Here is an 18,607-nt window from a genome sequence, read left to right as displayed (position 1 = left end):
GTGAGCACTAGAACAGTATGTGTATCCTGGTGATTTGGGATGTAATGTCCTGTATATGTCTGTTAAATCCAATTCATTTATCAGATTGTTTAGGTTTTCAGTTTCCTTATTGGTCTTCTGTCTGGTTGATCTATCTATAGGAGAGAGTGATGTGTTGAAGTCTCCCACAATTATTGTGGAAACATCAATTGCTTCCTTTAGTTTTGCCAGTGTTTCTGTCATGTATTTTGTGGCACCTTGATTGGGTGCATAGACATTTATGATTGTTATTTCTTCTTGTTGAATTGCCCCTTTTATTAGTATGTAGTGGCCTTCTTTGTCTCTCAAAACATCCCTGCATTTAAAGTCTATTTTATCTGAGATTAATATTGCTACACCTGCTTTCTTTTGGCTGTAGCTTGCATGAAATATTTTTTTGCATCCTTTCACTTTCAATTTCTTTGTGTCCCTGTGTCTAAGATGAGTCTCTTGTATGCAACATATTGATGGTTCATTTTTTTTTTTTTTGATCCATTCTGCGAATCTATATCTTTTAATTGGGGAGTTTAATCCATTTACGTTCAACATTATAACCGTGAAGGCATTTCTTGAATCGGCCATCTTATCCTTTGGTTTATGTTTGTCATTTATATTTTTCCCCTCTCTCTATTAATATCCTTTATTGTACCCATGCCAAATATCTTTAGTACTGAACCTTTCTCCAAGTCTCTCTGTCCTTTCTTTGTTTCTCTGTCTGTAGGGCTCCCTTTAGTATCTCCATTAGGGCTGGTCTCTTGTTAGCAAATTCTCTCAGCATTTGTTTGTCTGTGAAAAATTGAAGCTCTCCCTCAAATTTGAACGAGAGCTTTGCTGGATAAAGTATTCTTGGTTGGAAATTTTTCTCACTCAGAATTTTAAATATATCGTTCCACTGCCTTCTTGCCTCCATGGTGGCTGCTGAGTAGGCACTACTTAGTCTTATGCTGTTTCGTTTGTATGTGGTGAACTGCTTTTCTCTTGCTGCTTTCAGAACTTGCTCCTTCTCTTCCATGTTTGACAGTGTGATCAGAATATGTCTCGGAGTGGGTTTATTTGGATTTATTCTATTTGGAGTTCGCTGGGCATTTATGATTTGTGTATTTATGTTGTGTAGAAGATTTGGGAAGTTTTCCCCAACAGTTTCTTTGAATTCTCTTCCTAGACCTTTACCCTTTTCTTCCCCTTCTGGAACACCAATGAGTCTTACATTCGGACATTTTATATTATCTATCATATCCCTGAGGTCCGTTTCAATTTTTTGAATTTTTTTCCCCATTCTTTCTTTTATGCTTTCATTTTCCATTCTGTCATCTTCCAGGTCACTGATTCGTTGTTCAACTTCCTCTAGTCTTGTACTATGAGTGTCCAGAATCTTTTTAATTTGGTCAACAGTTTCTTTAATTTCCATAAGGTCATCTATTTTTTTATTCAGTCTTGCAATGTCTTCTTTATGCTGTTCTAGGGTCTTCTTAATATCCTTTGTATCCCCACTATGGTCTCATTGTTCATCTTTAGTTCTTTGAGTAGCTGCTCTAGGGACTGTGTCTCTTCTGACCTTTTGATTTGGGTGCTTGGGCTTGGGTTATCCATATCGTCTGGTTTTTTCATATGCTTTATAATTTTCTGTTGTTTTTGGCCTCTTGGCATTTGCTTAACTTTATAGGGTTCTTTTAGGATTTGTAGACCAATTGAAGTCCTTATCTCTAATTTATCAGATCTACAGCTTCGTGGAGTACACTTTCTCTAACTAACCAGCAGGTGGCGTCCACGAGCCACCTGTTCTCCACAAGCCAGTTCTCCCCTGCTTTGCCTTTGTGGTGAGTGGGGGAGTGAGTCTTGTGGGGTCCAATTGGTGTACCAAGAGTGCATGTGTAGTTGGTGTTGCCTGCCCTGTATATGGGGCATGTTTCTGGGCGGTCAGGGAGGGGGAGTGGCTCTAACAATCAAATCTCCCTGTTGATCCTGGAGTTTTAAAGCTGCTGCAATAGTCTAATCCTTCATTTCAGTCCTGCCACAGGTTGTCTCTGCCACTGACCCACAAGTCCTTGGTAGTGGCATATGGCTCCTGAGAGTTGCGAGTGAGTCCCTCTTCCAGGCCGTGCATCCCCTGGTCCTCTCATAGTTAATTTTTTAGCACCACTTGTTTTCCTATAATCTCCCTTGTAAAGATAAGGACCTTATAATGAGAAGAACCACTATGCACTTGCATGAGAGGTTAAAAAGAATCAGGAATCCCAGGGGATAGAGTGGAAGGTGGTAGCTTCAAAGCCCCTGCAGGGAAGAGTGCACAAACTGTCTGCTCCTGAGACATGGCTGTAAGATTTGGAAATAGAAAAACCTGAGCTCTCCAGTGTAGGTAGCAGTGTTTGTTGTCCCCTCACCAAACCCAATATCATTCTATACTGGAAAAGCCAGATTTTGTTCCACACCCTCCCAAGAATAGATCCTGATTGGGCTAAGCCAATCATGGTGGTACTATTTCCATCAACACTGATTAATTGAGGGGTGACCTTGTTATGGCCAATGATGTGTGAAAGGAGCATCTGAAAAAATATTTTTAGCTCTTAAAAAGAGTCATACAAGAAAGAAACAGACCTTATTTTATGGGATGTTGTGTCTTCATGTGGTGTCTAAACCTGTGGCAGCTATCCTGGAATCATGAAAGGAGTTAGTGTAAGGAGAATATGATATGCCAAAGATAGCAGAGCAGAAAAGTGTAAAGAAGCTGGATTCCTTGATTACAGGTTACCAGGGACTGATGGAGTGGGGGGAGCTATTGCTTAATGAGTTCAGAGTTTCTGTTTAGGGTGATGAAAAAGTTTCGGTAATGGATGGTGGCGATGGTAACACAACATTGTGAATGTAAATAATACCACTGAAATGTGCACTTGAAAGTGGTTAAAAATGGAAAATTTTGAGTTGTATATATGCTATCACAATAAACGGTTTAAAAAGCGAAAAAAAAAATCCCTGAACCTGTATCCCCCCTGCCTGGCACAGGGCCTGTCTCAAAGAAGGTACCCAGCAATGTTTGTTGGTTGAATGAATGAAATTACTGGCCTTGCATAAATTGCCCCCCCCTTTTTTTTTTTACTTTTGGAAACTTCTGTCCATTCTTTTCTATATATATTTGTTACCCCCTGGTGTTCTTTGAGCCCCTGGACATATTCTAGGGTATAAGAAATGCCTGCAGCCATTCTGTTTCTCAAGGAAATAAGGAAAGAAAAATTACCATTTATTGCAGACATGCTCTATTCTTTCATCAACTTTATAATTAGGAGGTTGGGGATACAAACCCCAGAAAAATTCCACTCAAGTGGCTTAAACAATAAAGGAATTTATTGTATCTCTTATAACAAGCACACGGAGCTAGGATATCTCCAGAGACATTGGCTCAATGATATCAACAAGGACCTCCATCTTTCTATCTTTCTTCTCTGCCAACCTCAGCATGTCAGCTTCTTCCTTGGGCTAATTTACCTCTTGGCTACAAAATGGCTGCAGCAATTCCAGGCATTGCATCCTGATACAATGATTAGAAGGAGAAAGATACCTTTTATTCTTTGGGTTTCTCTTTAAATTGGAGGAAAAGCATCCCTAAAAGCTCCTAGAAAATTCCTCTCGCAGCTCATTGACCAGAATTTTATTGCGTGACAATGTTTGAGCCAATCCCTGCAAAGGGAGTGAGAGCATCTTGATTAGCTTAGCCCAGTAAGGATCTCACCTTGAGACACATAAAGGATGGGTGGAAACTGGAACAAAGTTAGGTTTCTTTCAGCAGGGAAAAAGGGTAAAATAAATATTGGGAAGAAACCTGCAGTGTCAGCCATACCCTTGTTTTATAGAGAATTTTTTGATACCAAATTGTAGGGAAGTTAAGTCACTTATATAAGGACCAACAGCTGATAAAAATAGAACTAGGATTCAAATGCAGCTCTTTCATATGCTAAAGCTCATCCATGTGTTTTCTGCCGCACAGCTGGACCCAGAGGCAGAATGCATTTCCCAGAAACTCAAAAGTCCCCTTTCTCATCATGGTGAGTGCTTCAGGAGCTGAGGCAATGACCCTGCTCTCCCAAGCCCGACCTTCAGCTGGGCATTTAATCTGTTTATTAAGTTATGAGTAATGGCACTGCAGGACACCGGGGGCTGCACACTCAGACCTAGTTTTAGATTGTTCGAGGAGGTTCAAGGCATAAATATCATATTCATGTTCCATACCGGGAACATTCAATTGCAGCTCTTTATCTTTCAGAGCCTAGGGACTGATGAGGGCCTTCTTCTGTTCTTTGCTCAGGTTTGATAGACGTGAGACCTCCGAAGCAGGCGGGCTGTTTTGGGAAAGTGACCACTAATGTGGCCCAGGGGTGGGGTCCTGCCCTGAGCCAGGCGGTTTGCATGTTCACTTTTACAAACAGCTGGCCCGGAATCAGCAGTTAATGGAATGGGAATGATGTTCCTGCACCACATCATTTCCTGAAAAAAACATTTCCAATTGCAAACATATCTCAGCCTTTCTTCTCAGGTTTGTTATGTCTCTGTGAGTGAATTAAAGGGGATGGGTAGAAGGGAGTGTTTCTGACTGAGGATTTTTCATCTGAAAACATTTTTAATAATGATCCATGTGTAAATAAATTAAAAAAGAAAAAAAAAGCAAAAAACATTCAAACCCACCTTCAGGAGACCTGGCTGCAAATACTGCATTTCTAGTCACACTTTAGTGATATATAAATATCTTTATATTCACAAATTGGCTCTGGCCATATAAGAGTCTTGGGAAAGATGCAGCTTTTCTGCGATTGCAAACGTAACCTGGAAGTGCTGCCCGGAAATCTGCACACGTTCGTGCACACACATGTGCGCATGCACCAGATCTGGCCAAAATGTAAATGTATTTCTTTTTCCCCGAAGACAAAGTGGAATCTTTCTTTGAATACCGTATACTGCTTTGGCAAATTCTGCCTCAACTCACAGCCTGTGCAGTTGAAGGGTGGTCTTAACAGTTTTGATTTTTCATTTATTCAGTGAATATTTCCTGAGTACTATGCATGAGGCATTTTTTTAAGTAATCATATAGATAATAGTGTCTACATAACTCTTACCAGGTGCTAGGCACTCTTCTAGGTACCTTACATATGTTAACTCTTTAATCTCCTCAACCACCCTATAAGGTAGGTAATATTTTATCACTCCCGTTTTGCTGCTGAGGAACTGAGGCATAAGAGGTTAATGAACTTGCTCAGGGTCACTTAGCAATCAAGTGGTAGAACCGTAGTTTGAATCTAGCCCGCCTAGCTCCTAACCACTGCACCAGCCAGTCTCTTTAGGAGTCTAATAGTGAACAAGAGACAAAGTTCCAGCACTCGAATACTTTACATTCTGGTAGGGGAAGATAGGTAACAGACATAAAAATCAGATCGTGATGAGTGCTATAAAGAAAATAAAACATGAGCAGGAGGCAGGGGCCTGATCATAGTAAAGAGTTGGGGTTTTATTCTGTGTATGAAGGTTTTAAAGCTGGAGAATGGTATGATACGATTTTCGTTTTTAAAAGGTCATTCTTGCCGTGGTGTAGGAAGAAGATTGGAGGCGGGGAAAGAGCAAGAAAGAGCAATAGATCAGTTAGAAGGAGGTTCTGCGGTCCAGATGAAAGATCACAGTGGCTTGGAACAGGGTGATGTCAGTGGAGATGGTGAGAAGGGTTGGAATAGGGTCCTGTTTTGTAGGTGGAGCCCACCAAACTTGCCAATGTGTTGGATGTCACAGGTGAGGGAAAAGGAGAAATTAAGGGTGTTGCCTCAGGTTGGAGCTTGAACCATTATGTCACTGGCAGGGCCATCTACTGAAGAGGATAAGAGCAGGGAGAAACAGGTCTTGTTTTGGTTTTCGTATAGTGGGAGTGAGTGTGTTGAAAATCAAGAGTTCTGTTTTGAAGGCGTAAATTTGAGATGACATGGGGTAACTAATTAGATTCATAAGCCGGGAGCTCAGGGAAAAGCCTGGGCTGGAGATTTACATCTGGGCATGATCAGCATTTGGGTATATGGGATCAGCTAGGGCAGTGCTGTCTAATAGAACTTTCTTGGTTGACGGAAATGTTCTCCAACTGCACTAGCCACTTGTGGGCCACTGAGCACTTAAAAGGTGGCTGGTGCAACTGAGGAACTGAATTTTTTATTTTATTTATTTTTAATTCATTCAAATTTGAATGACCACATGTGGCTAGTGGCTGCCATATTGGACAGTGCAGATGTAAGGGGAGAATGTAGAGAGAGGAGAGAAGTTCTTTGCAGGAGTTTTCTTCACTGGCCACAAAGCCCAGCCTTGCATCCACATTTAAGCTTGACTTTATCTCCACTGCCCACCGTGTGCACAGTAGTGCCTGTTAAGCAATAAAAACTGCCTCTTTGTGAAAAACAGCCTGGAAAAGAACACAAACTGCTATTTCTAGGAGGGACATGAGAAGGAATTATAGAAGTCAAAGGAAGCAATTGTCGTTAGCCAGAAAACAAACACAATCCTCTATTTATAGAATCATTCAGGCTTGAAAGATGTTACCTATTTTTCAGGTATATTTTATGAGGGGAATTATATGGTAAAATGTGTGTCTGTGAATTGGATAGCCCATATGAATGTCAGGGGCCCACTGGGAAGGGACCAAATACCAGCTTCATAATGCAAGTTGTGTCTTTTAGGGTAGCGTGCCTTTCACTCTCTTTGTTAGGCAATCTCATTCCCCGTCCAGCCACAAGTATCTCTGAGTTTCCTAATGTGAAAGAACCTTTGTAAGTGGCTGCCTTGTGTTTCTTGCAAGTATATGTTGGCAGTTGGTGAAGCCAGAGTCAATAAAAAAATAAAATGGAAAGATGGGACATTGCTTTTATTAAGGTTGATTGCAGCTGCCGTATTAGCTCATTAAGAACCTTTTGGTTAGCAAAGCCTTCAGAGAAAATGGCCTTTCTCTGCTTAATTGGCAAAAAAGTAATTATCCAAACTGGAACTGAATAGAGGTACAGTGATTTAAGTCACTGCTTTTAGGAGGGGTAGTCCAAGGTCAGCACTCACCAAGTTTCCATCACAAGAATTTTTTATTTTCTTATTTTTTTTTAGCTGAGGCACCATGTGGGGGTTGAGTGAATAGAGAAGAGCAGGCTGAAACTCTTTAGTGGTCATGGATCTTTTTATTTTTCCTGAGGAAGGTGGAATTGTAGATTTCTAGGATTTGAAAACTGTGAAAGAACTTCCTGGTCATTGGTCCAGCTCTTGATCTTCAGCTAAGCCAGCAAGCTTCTAGGGAGGTGAGGCAGCCAGCCCCCATCCCACAACTCATCAGGGCTGAGGGGACAGGACCAGGGCCCAGAGAAGAGGCCAGACCGAGACAACCTGGAGCAGAGGCTGGGGTTGGGTGAAGGAGGGAGGTAGGATGATCAGAAAAAATATCTCAGGGAAGCCAAATAAAGCAAGAAGTCAAAGGAGGGTAGAACCAAGGATAGAAATGGCCTTACATTGGTGACCCCTTCCATTCAGTCAACAGCCGGTCATTGGGCTCCCACCAGCTCCAGCCAGCAAGCAGTGGACGAGGGGCAGCAGGGGACAAACATCAGAGGCTTAAGAAAGACGTCAGTGCCCACCTCACTTCTGTGTGTTCCAAGCTTATTTCTGAGAGGAGGCAGATTTCTGCACTGTGTGGACCTCCCCATTTCTCTGAAGAAAGCATTTGAGGTGACAGTTGGAAGAGGTGAAAGTAAGGGGACAATTAGGTCCTTTGAGCAAGGAGAGGCTGGGAATTTTTTTTTTTTTATTAAATTCAGTTTTATTGAAATACACTCACACACCATACAATCATCCATGATATACAATCCACTGTCCACAGTATGATAACATAGTTATGCGTTCATCACCACAATCTATCTCTGAACATTTTCCTTACATCAGAAAGAACCAGAACAAGAATAAAAAATAAAAGTGAATAAAGAACACCCAAATCATCCCCCCATCCCACCCCATTTGTCCTTTAGTTTTTAATCCCCATTCCTCCACTCATCCATACACTAGATAAAGGGGGTGTGATCCACAAGGTCTTCACAATCACACTGTCACCCCTTGTAATCTACATTATTATATAATTGTCTTCAGGAGTCCAGACTGCTGGGTTGAAGTTTGGTAGTTTCAGGTATTTACTTCTAGCTATTCCAATACATTAAAGCCTAAGAGGTGTTATCTATATAGTGCATAAGAATGTCCACCAGAGTGACCTCTCGACTCCATTTGGAATCTCTCAGCCACTGAAACTATTTCGTCTCATTTTGCATCCCCCTTTTGGTCAAGAAGATACTCTCAGTCCCACGATGCCAGGTCCACATTCATCCCCGGGAGTCATACTCTGCATTGCCAGGGAGATTTACACCCATGGGAGTCGGGTCCCATGTAGGGGGGAGGGCAGCGAGTTCACCTGTCGAGATGGCTCAGTTAGAGAGAGAGAGGGCCACATCTGAGCAACAAAGAGGTACTCAGGGGGAGACTCTTAGGCACCATTACATACAACTTTAGACTCTCCTTTGTGGTAATGAGCTTCATAAGGGCAAGTCCCGTGCTTGAGGGCTCAGCACATCAAACCGGAGGCTGGGAATTTTTTGCAGGCAGTGTAACAACTGGAATCCAGCCTTGGTGGTTTTATTTCTCACTATCAATATCAAACACGTTCATTACAGAGCACCAACCCTCCTGTCATCAGTGGACTGAAATGTGACTCGGCTCTCCCTTCTCTTTTCAGTGTCGGAGCTTCAGGAGGAAGGCATGAACGCCATCAACCTGCCCCTCAGCCCAATCCCCTTCGAGCTGGACCCTGAGGACACCATGCTGGGTACGAGTGTCTCCTGCCTCTTGGGTTAACTTAATGCCCTCCAGTGTAACCGTCCCACTGAATCCCTTTTTCTTTTTAAAGAGGAAAATGAAGTTCGGACGATGGTAGATCCAAACTCACGCAGTGACCCCAAACTTCAAGAACTGATGAAGGTAAGAAGATGTTAGGAGGGGCTTCGGGTGCCTCCCGGACAGACAGCAAGATGTGCAGGCTCCATGAGAGCCACCGTAGTCCCTGCCCTCCAGCAGTTCACGGTCTAGTAGATGGACATTTAAAATTTAACTGTTGTACGAGAGTGGTCCATGACAAATACCCAGTGAGTGATACTGATAAGTGCCCGAAAAGTGAGTATAAATAAGCTCCCATTTTCCAGGACTTCATAATTCTCAAAGTCCTATCACTGCTTTCCTCAAGGATCCTCAGAAGTACCCTGTGAAGTAGGAATTAGTATCATCCCCATTTTACAGATGAAGAAACTGAGTCTCCACAAAGGCTTGTGGTTTGTTGTGGCCATAGCTGAATGGAGGAGATAGAATTCAAACTGCAACAGATGGTTGAAGTGAAATGTTGTCTGGCACAGTGGCTAGCACGTGCTCACCCCTTGAAAAATGTTCATTCTCTCACCCTTCAGAGTCCTGCTCCTGTGTTCTTCCTTTTCAACTTCTCCAAGCTGCACTTAAAACAAGGAAAAAAATCTCTGGTTGCCAGAGTGATTCACCCAAAATGCAAATCTGAATGTGTCACTTTCCTGCTCAAAACCTGTCTGGAGTTTCCCATCAACTGCAGGTTGAAGCCCATACTCCTGGGTGTGGCATTTGGGGCCTCTGTGCTCTAGCTCGCACTTCAACCTCAAATCGTCCCCTGCCTGGCCATGCAGGGGCACCAGACCTGCTCATGGTAGTTCCCCATACACACCATGCTCGCCGTGAGTCCCCCTCCATGCCTTTGCTTATGCAAACCTAGAACATACTCCCTCCTATTCATCTGAAAGTCAAAGCAGGGGTCACTTCTTCCAGGTGGCCCTCCCTGAGTTCTGGTGCTATAGTTCAGCCCTTCTGTATTTAACTCTGTCTTTATATTACCACATGATGTTGTATCTACCCATGTACTTCTCTGTCTCCTTCACTAAATGGAGACTTTCTTGGGGTTAGAAACTGTCTTTTTTTCATTATTCTGTCTCCATGTTCCAGCACAGGGTCTGACATATAGCAGGTATTTAACAAATGCTGATTGGGGGGCTGGGGGGCGCAGATACATGGATGGATGGATGGATGGATGGACAGATGGATGGATGGATGGATGGATGGATGGATGGATGGATGGATAGATGGATGGATGGATGGATGAATGGATGGATGGGAGGGAGAGGGAGAGAGAGGAGAAAGGAACTAGTCAGAAAGGAGCAATCCTGGGCTGGGGGCCCAGCAGCACCCTATCCCCAAGGCATGAGCCTGAGCCCATAGTCAGCTGGGTTATGAATGTCTCTATGGGACTCTTCCCTGATACAGGCCAAGCTGCACCCTTGGATGGCTGCCCCAGCCCAGTGAGACCCTGAGCTGTCGCCTCGCTCTGCAGGGACAAGGCAGAAGAGCTGCGGGTTGAGGCCTTGCCTGCCATGGCTCCTCTTGGGGGGTGCTGGGCCCATGTGGGCTCAGGTGTTGGGAGAGGGTCTAGCCCTGTGTGTGTTCTTGCTGGAGAGCACTCACCTCACCAGCTGGGGTGGGCTCTGTCACTACTTGCTTAGGAGACTTCCAAGGAAGTAGAAGATGCTGTCAGAGTGGGCTCCACGTGATGTGGACTTGAACATTGTTCTCCCAGACCCAGACCTGCCCTGGTGGGGGACTGGGAGATTGGAGGCACGTACCTAGACACCTGTGTGCTGTCCAAAGGCACCGGTGATGTCAGGGCCCACCTCCTCACTTCCAGGAAGAGGCTCTGGGTTCCAGACAGAGGCCTCTTTGACCCCTTGACATCCTTGTCCACTCTGAGTTTCTTTGAAGACTCTCCTCGATTATGACTGTTCCAGGAAGCCTTCCCTCATTGCCCCTTCCTTCCTCCCTTCCCCAGGATTTGAATCCTTTATTAGGTTGTGATCCTTTAGTTTCCTGGGCTGCTCCCCTGCAAGCCTCTCTGGGACAGAGCCTGGGTCCTGTTGCATTGGGTAAAGGGCAGTGCCTGACTCAGGTGGGAGCTCATTCATGACCAACGTCCTTGCCTGGGGGCAGCAGAACAGTGTGGTGTGAAGGCCCCATGCTCTAGGGCAGCCCGCCCAGCCCTGGGAACCCAGCCCTGTTTCTGCCTATTATAAAAGCAACGTACTTAGGCTAAGTGAAAGAAGTCAAACACAAAAGACTGTGTACCCTATGATTCTGTTTATAGGAAACTGTAGAGAAGGCAAAACTGTGGTTGTTGTCTGGAGCCTATGGTCGGGGGAGCAGATAGAGGACAAAGGGGCCCGAGGAAGCTTTTTAGGGTGAGGGAACTTCCAGATCTTGCTTGTGGTGGTTACACAACTGTGTACAATTACCAAAACTCATCAAATTCTGTACTTAAAATTGCTTGATTTTATTGTGTTAATAATACCTTAATAAACAAAAAGAGAGGAAAAATTAAGAAGAAAGGAATGTATTTAACCTGTGCAGGTTTTGGTTTCCTTCCCTGAAAAATGGAGATAATATCTACCTCTCAGGGGTGATATGGGGATTAGTTATATGTGTGGATTAATTAGATTAATTACATGTAATGCCTCAGTTCAGTGGCACACAGTAGGCTGTCAGAGAATAGCAACTGCGAAGACAGAGATGAGAGGACATTGCAGTGGCCCCACTGAAAGGCAGTTTGGGGCAACGAGGAGGATATGTACTTTAGAGAGAGATGGGCCTGGGTTCGATTCCCATCTCTGCCCACAGTTTGCTTTGTAACTGAGTAAATCTGTTCACTTCTGTACTTCATTTCCTCTCCTGAGCTTGGGGGTGAGTGTGAGCTCCAGTGGCCTGTTAGTTTTCAGGTGTAAACCCTTCCATGCTAGTGTGAATGACAGTGAGGTTCAAATGTCATCATGGGAGGGTGCCTTATTTATTAATAAGATCAGCCTTTTGTTTAGTGTTCAGCCCTGCCACAGTAATTCTTTCCCATGACCTAATGAAGAAGGTCCTTTCATCCTCAATTTTAGAGATGGGGAATCAGAGGCTCAGAGCAGATAAACAGCTTGTCTTGGGTCATATAACCAGTCAGTAGGTAAAGCTGGGTTTCCGCCCTGGTTTGTATAACTCTAAAGCCCATACCCTTGCCTTGTACAAAGCCACACAACCAAATGCTATGTGAATGTTGCTTGGAATTAGGGTAGGGAATGGTAGGGGGCCAGAAGATAGCAGGGATAGTGGAGCCACTAGCATGAAAGGGTTTACACCTGAAAACTAACAGGCCATTGGAGCTCACACTCACAGCTACCTGTCCACACACTGGGTCAGGTAGCTAGTTCTGCAGCTTTTAAAATAAATCTGAAGGTCATTTAGATTTTAATTGTCCGGTATAAGAAAACCAGTCTATATGAAAATACCCCATGACTCTTGTCTTATTCCTCCTCTCTGTCTTTGTAGGTATTAATTGACTGGATTAATGATGTGTTGGTTGGAGAAAGAATCATTGTGAAAGACCTGGCTGAAGATTTATACGACGGACAAGTACTACAGAAGCTTTTTGGTAGGAGAGTTGAATATTGCTGTAGTTGTCTTTTATCTGCAGGTGCATGGATCACTTACTCCTAATTCTCAGTTCATAGCAGTTCACCTGGAAATGAAATAGGAATCTGTAGAATGTGGGATAATAGATTACTGGAGGCTTTAGAGATCCTTTTGGAATCTGTTTTACATGAATGAATTGTACAAGAGAGTCTCAAAGAGTGGATGTGTCTCCCCCAGCAATCAAGGCCCCACTGTATATCTGGGAGACATGCTTCACCATCTCTGGAAAATTGTACATTTATGTCCTCTGTAGGCATATTTGCATGTGTGTGGGTGCGTGGGTATGTTTGTGTACCTCTGTTATCTAAGGAACTGTGTGTGTGTTACTCCATGTCGTGGACCTGTCTGTATGCATGTGTGTGTGTGTATATATGCATTAGCATATGTAATATATGTATATAAGTACATGTCTTTATTATGAATTTTTCTCGTTGTTTGCAGCTGTTTAAATAGATATCTGTGGGATTCTCAAGAGCAGGAACCATGTCTTATTCATCCAGGTTTCCCTAGCACTAGCGTGTTGCCAAGCACTTAATCAATATATATTGAATGAAATGAATGACTAATATAAAATCTAGTAATATCTAGGAAGCTAACTGATTTGGCACTCAAACATCAATATTGATGAATGCTAATATTCAAAGGCTTACGAACGCAACTGAACTTGGAGAGGAAATGAAAGCTTGTGTGGCACATGTGGACACGGAGAAGCCATGGGACTTGTTGAGCGTATTAGCTGGTGATTTCTGGTCAGGATCTGAAACCATCTCAAACTGTTCTATGTGGGACTTTCAACATAAGGGTGAAACGTGACCATGCAATAATCTCGCCTCTGGGAATGGTTATGAGACTGTCCATTAGGACGGACGTCAGTGTCGCATCTGTGGAGCACCAAGTCAGCATCACCGACAGGTAGATCAGATTATTTCAGATCTCAATCTTAGTGCTAAAGAGGTGATTCACTGCAGAGGTGATGCCTCTTTTGTAAACCTAAGTTTAGACACTGTGTGGGTCTAAGGCTGGACACATACATTCAAAACTTAAGGACAGAATACTCAGATGGAGAACCAGTTTGCAGTTAAAAATTTGTGCCACATGCTCTGGGGAGGGGTCAGTCTGGAGGTAGAATTTTGCATGATCCCTGAGACCTTGAGCTCCACTCTAGCTATTTGGCCATCTTCTTTCCTTCCCAGCCAATTTCTTAAAGGAGTGTTAGGCTCTCACTATATTTCGCTTCCACCAGTAGTCATTCCCTTCTGCAGTACAAACTGGCTGCCACCTCCATCTTTCTATCAGCTTTCTCCATTTGGGCTTCCTCTTATGCTATGGCATTTGACACTCCTGTACATCTCATCCCCTTCCCTGGCCTTGTGGTTTCTGTGACCGCATGCTCTCCTGGATCCTCTCCTACTCTGATGCCTACTTCTCAGATGTTCAGCTTCCCTTAACAGTGAGGTTCTCAGTATTACAGCCTTGACTCTCTTCTCCTTTGCTTCATACCCTCTTCCTGGATGATTTTCATCTACTCCTGCAGTTTCTTCCATCACCTGTATGTTAATCACTCTCAGATCTGTGTCTCTGGAACAACTTTCTCTTTGGGGCTTTCAGGTTCTCTTTTCAACTGCCTTCCAATCATCCCCACCTGGTGTCCCACAGGCACCTTGTAACCAATCTGCTCCAAACTGAGCTTATCCTCTTCCTCCTCCCACCAAATCCATTCTGTTTTCCACTTTGATGAATGAAAGGTATTACTGCCACGTAGCCAGTTGCTCATGTTAGAAACCTAGGAGTCATCCTGGAATCCTCCTTCTCCCTCATTCCTCATATTCTGTTGGTCACAAGCTGGGTCAACTGAATCCCCTATAGGCACGTGTCAGCACCATCCCATTTCTACGTTAGTTAGCAAATGTGAGGCACTTGGAAAAGTGCCTGGTACCCTGAGTTCTATGTAACTGTGAGCTTTCACTCTTATTCTCCAGCCCCACAGCCACTACCTTGGCTCAGACCTCATCATTTTTCCTTGACTTTTCTGGCTTCAAAATCCTTTTTATTGTGTTATGCTCTTTCCTGCCTGGTAACACTCTGAAGATTTTCCAGTGGATGCTTCTTTATGCTTCACCAATTGTCTTAACACTTAATGAACCCACAGGCCATGTGTGAGTGGCTTTTAACTTTTTCATTCGGAACTAATTTTAAGACTTTTGCAGTGGAGTTGCAAAGTTAGTACAAAGAGTTCCCATATATCCTTCATCCAGCTTCCCCTAATGTTAACATCTCAGCCAACCATAGTACAATATCAAACTAAGAAATTAACTTTAGTACAATGCTGAACTAAATCACAGGATTTATTTGGATTTCACCAGCGTGTTCATTTCCTAGGGCTGCTGTAACAAATTACCACAAACTTGGTGACTTAACACAACAGAAATTTATTCTCTCACAGTTCTGGAGGCCGAAGTATGAAATCAAGGTGTCAGCAGGGCCACACTCCTTCTGAAGGCTCTAGGGAAGAATCCTTTCTTGCCTCGTCCAGCTTCTTGTGGTCCCAGGTGTTCCTTGGTTTAAGGCAGCATAACCCCAATCTCTCCCTGTCTTCACGGGGCCTCCTGAATGTATGTGTGGTCTCCCCTCTACTGATAAGGATGCCAGTCATTGGATTTAGGGCCCATCTTAATCCCGTACGACCACAGCTTGACTAATATCTACAAAAACCTTATTTCCAAATAAGGTCACATTCTGAGGTTCCAGGTGGACATGAATTTGGGAGGGGGGCATTATGTAACCCACTACTCCCAGTATCCTCCACACACACACAGTCCTCCTTTTCTGTTCCAGAATCCAGTCCAGCCCCCACATTGCATTTAGTTGTCATGTCTCCTTGGTCTCCTCCAATCTGTGACAGTTTCTCAGTCTGCCGTTAGCTTTCATGATCTTTACACTTTTGAAGCGCACTGGTCAGTTATGTCACAGAATGCCCCTCAATTTGGGTTTGTCTGATGTGTTTTCATGATTAGATGTAGGTTATACGTTACTGGGAAGGAGACATAGTATCAGGAAGTCCCTGATGTCAGTATGTCTTAGGACTGGTGATGTCCACTTTGAACACTTAGTTAAGTTGGCATCTGCCAGATTTCTTTACTGTAAAGTTAGTGTTTTTCCCTTTGTAAATCATTTATTTTGGGGGAGATACTTGGAGACTATGCAAATATCCTGTTTCTCCTTAAACTTTCTCCCACTAATTTTAATATCTCTTAGTGGAGCTTATCTGCAGCCATTATAACAATGGTATTATATGGTGATTTTCTGTTTTCTTATTTCTCCTACATTTATTAATTGGAATTCTTCTGTAAAGAAGAACTGTTCCTTCTCCCCCATTTAATTTATATCAGTATAGACTCGAGGATATTTATTTTATACTTTGGGTTATAGTGTCATAATCTAGTACTATCATTACTCTTTTTTTTCCCTCTCTCTCATTCCAGCTTTAGACATAAAGAGGTCTTTCAGGTTGACTCCTGGACAATTTTTACATGATGCTCCCCCTTTTTTCTTTCTTATCATTTCTTTACTTTCTAGTACCACAAGATGCTCTAAGCTCATAATATATTTCCCTTACTCCAGCCCTAGAACCAACTGCTTCTCCAAGGAGCCCTGGTTTCTTTCATTGGAAAATGGGTATTTAGAAACCAAGATCTGGGCATATTTGTGAATTTTTAACTTGCTATACAGAAATAAATGATTCAAACACCTATACCTAGGGACATGCTATCACATGGTAGTATTGAGTTCAGTCAGGCATGGCCACTGTCCAGTCAGAAATTCAGCTTACATTTGTGCTGGGCCTTGAGCCTCCTTAATAAGAAGTTATCAGGCATGAGAAAGATGAGGCTGAATTTGGGATTAATAAACTCACCATGAAACTCCAGCAGTTAGAAAGGGGTGGAAACAGTCAAGGGCCAGGGCCCCAGTAGTACAGGTGCATTCGTGGCTCAGACATCAGGATCCGGATCTGGAATCCAGGATGGCACGTTGCTGACATCCTGGAGCCGGTACTCAGAACCTGGAAATGAGCAAAGTGCTGAGGCAGGGGTCTCTTTTCAGAGGTTGTGGGTGTGTTTCATTGTTATGGTGAAAGCGGCAACACGTTGAACCTCCCTGAGATGACAGGTGGATGTGGCTGAAAAGGACTGGCTGGGTGTGGTCGATCTTGAGCGCTGCAAGGGGCAGCATCAGGCCTGGTTCATCTTTGTGTGGCCACTTGCTTCTAGTAGTAGCAGCCTCCAGTCTGCTTGCAGGAAAATAGCCCTGCTTGGAGCCCTGAGGCATTTCTGGGGGGTTCACCTAGGACAGGCTCTTGTCTCCTAGTCCTTCTTTTCGTACTGTTTAACCCAATTGCTGCACTGCTGCCTCCATGCTTCTGCCATTTCCACTTGCCCTGGCACAGATCTTAGTTTAGGTTTTCCTGAAATCAGATGCTGAGACAATGACTTGGGTGGAGGAAGTTTATCTGGGAGGAGACCTCAGAAAGTACACGTGATCAGGTGGGGAACCTGAGAGAAGGGAGAAATACCAATTAACGGTGTGTTGATAAGAACAGCAGTTCTCTGTATAACCTGGGATCAGTCCTGCTGGGGCTTCTCTGAGAAGCCTTGTGGCATTTATCCTATGGCTCCCATCCCGCTGTGGTTGAGGGTTGCCCTTGTAGGAGTTAAAAGCCTACAGATGGTGTCAGATAAGGCTTCCTGCAGAGAAGGAGAGGGCCTCTGGGGCCTGAGATGGGAGCCATCAATGTGCTGGGAGCTGTCTGCAGCTGCAGGTAAGCACAGGTAGGCCAAGGAGCTCTAGGGAGCTCATCAACAGTGTCCTCTGGAGACCAGAGAGTACAATGACCTTTGCTTTAGGAGCTGCTCCTCCTGACACTTGCTGTTTCTCTGTATTGTTGGTGCTACTGCCAGAGAAAATCACATGCTGGCCACTCTGACCTCTTGTTGACACCCGCCTCCATCCTCTCGTGGGAACTGATCCAGCCCTTTCCATACTTCAGAGCAAAAGCTTCCCAGCCTGTAGAATGAGAAGGAAGTTCCTAACTACCCCACTCCGAAGATTCACCTCATTTCCTCTCCCAAGATTAGCTACTTCTTAGGGGGGTGATAGAAGCAACATCCCTCCTTTCTCCCAGGGTGTACTCAGGGTGCTCTGTGGCACCAACAAGAAAGTCACAGAATTGTCCAAAATTGGGTTCCATTTTGAGCATTTCAGTTACACAGTTGTGTCCATGGTTACCTTGTTATATTTGCATCCCCAACACCTTGGCAGTAGATTTGAGAGAGTGAGCGAGTCAGAGGTAAGCGATTCCAGGGAAATGCCTACGCAGAATAATTAGTCATTTCATTTGAACATGAGCCAATGCCTGTTTCTTATTGCAGTTTCTTGACTCAAGATGGCTATGTGAGTTTCCTAGTGGCATGTTTTATTCAGCTGATCCTTATCTTTGAACATGTGCAAATATTGGGAACAGAAAAGGCTTATTTTGAGGAATGAGAGTCATGAGGCTACAGGCTTCTTCCTCTGGTTTTTACAACAGCATACGACAAGCTCTCTTCTTCAGGTACAAGACCAAGAAGGGTCTTTTGGGCATAAAGTTCTACGGGAGGTTTTTTTTGGTTTGTGTGTTTGTTCGTGTGTTTTCCTGATAGACCCCAAAGTGTGCATGTTACACTGACCTTACTCTAGTCAATTATTATTCATTAAGCAACAACCATTTAGTTTGCTGTGTGCTAACTACTGAGGTTGGAGATATAAAAGTAAATATAACATAGTCCCTGCCTTCAGGTAACTCACAGCCTGGTAGAACAAAGGCTTGTGGGTGTCAGATAAGGGAATGGGAATGAGGGGGCATTTGAATGGGCCCTTAAGGAAGGAGCAGAATTTCAGTCAGATGAGGAAGGAAAAGAACATTCTAGTGGGCAGGAAGTGCACCACA

The 18,607-nt window shown here is 43.8% G+C and overlaps 1 protein-coding gene across 4 annotated transcripts in view; it reads left to right on the top strand.

The window, feature by feature from the left end:
* The window catches only part of PARVA (parvin alpha), a 196,118-nt gene that overhangs the window by 101,745 nt on the left and 75,766 nt on the right, over nucleotides 1-18,607 (top strand). For all 4 annotated transcript variants that reach the window (XM_037839928.1, XM_037839929.1, XM_037839931.1 and 1 more), the window contains exons 2-4: nucleotides 8,792-8,881; nucleotides 8,963-9,033; nucleotides 12,481-12,583. In XM_037839928.1, the coding sequence (XP_037695856.1) occupies nucleotides 8,792-8,881; nucleotides 8,963-9,033; nucleotides 12,481-12,583 (264 nt within the window). The remainder of the gene's footprint in view (nucleotides 1-8,791; nucleotides 8,882-8,962; nucleotides 9,034-12,480; nucleotides 12,584-18,607) is intronic.

This window comes from Choloepus didactylus, chromosome 6, assembly GCF_015220235.1.
Source record: "Choloepus didactylus isolate mChoDid1 chromosome 6, mChoDid1.pri, whole genome shotgun sequence".
Taxonomy (NCBI): Eukaryota; Metazoa; Chordata; class Mammalia; order Pilosa; family Megalonychidae; genus Choloepus; species Choloepus didactylus.
Note: the sequence above shows the minus strand (reverse complement) of the source record. Positions and strands in the feature narration are given on the sequence as shown.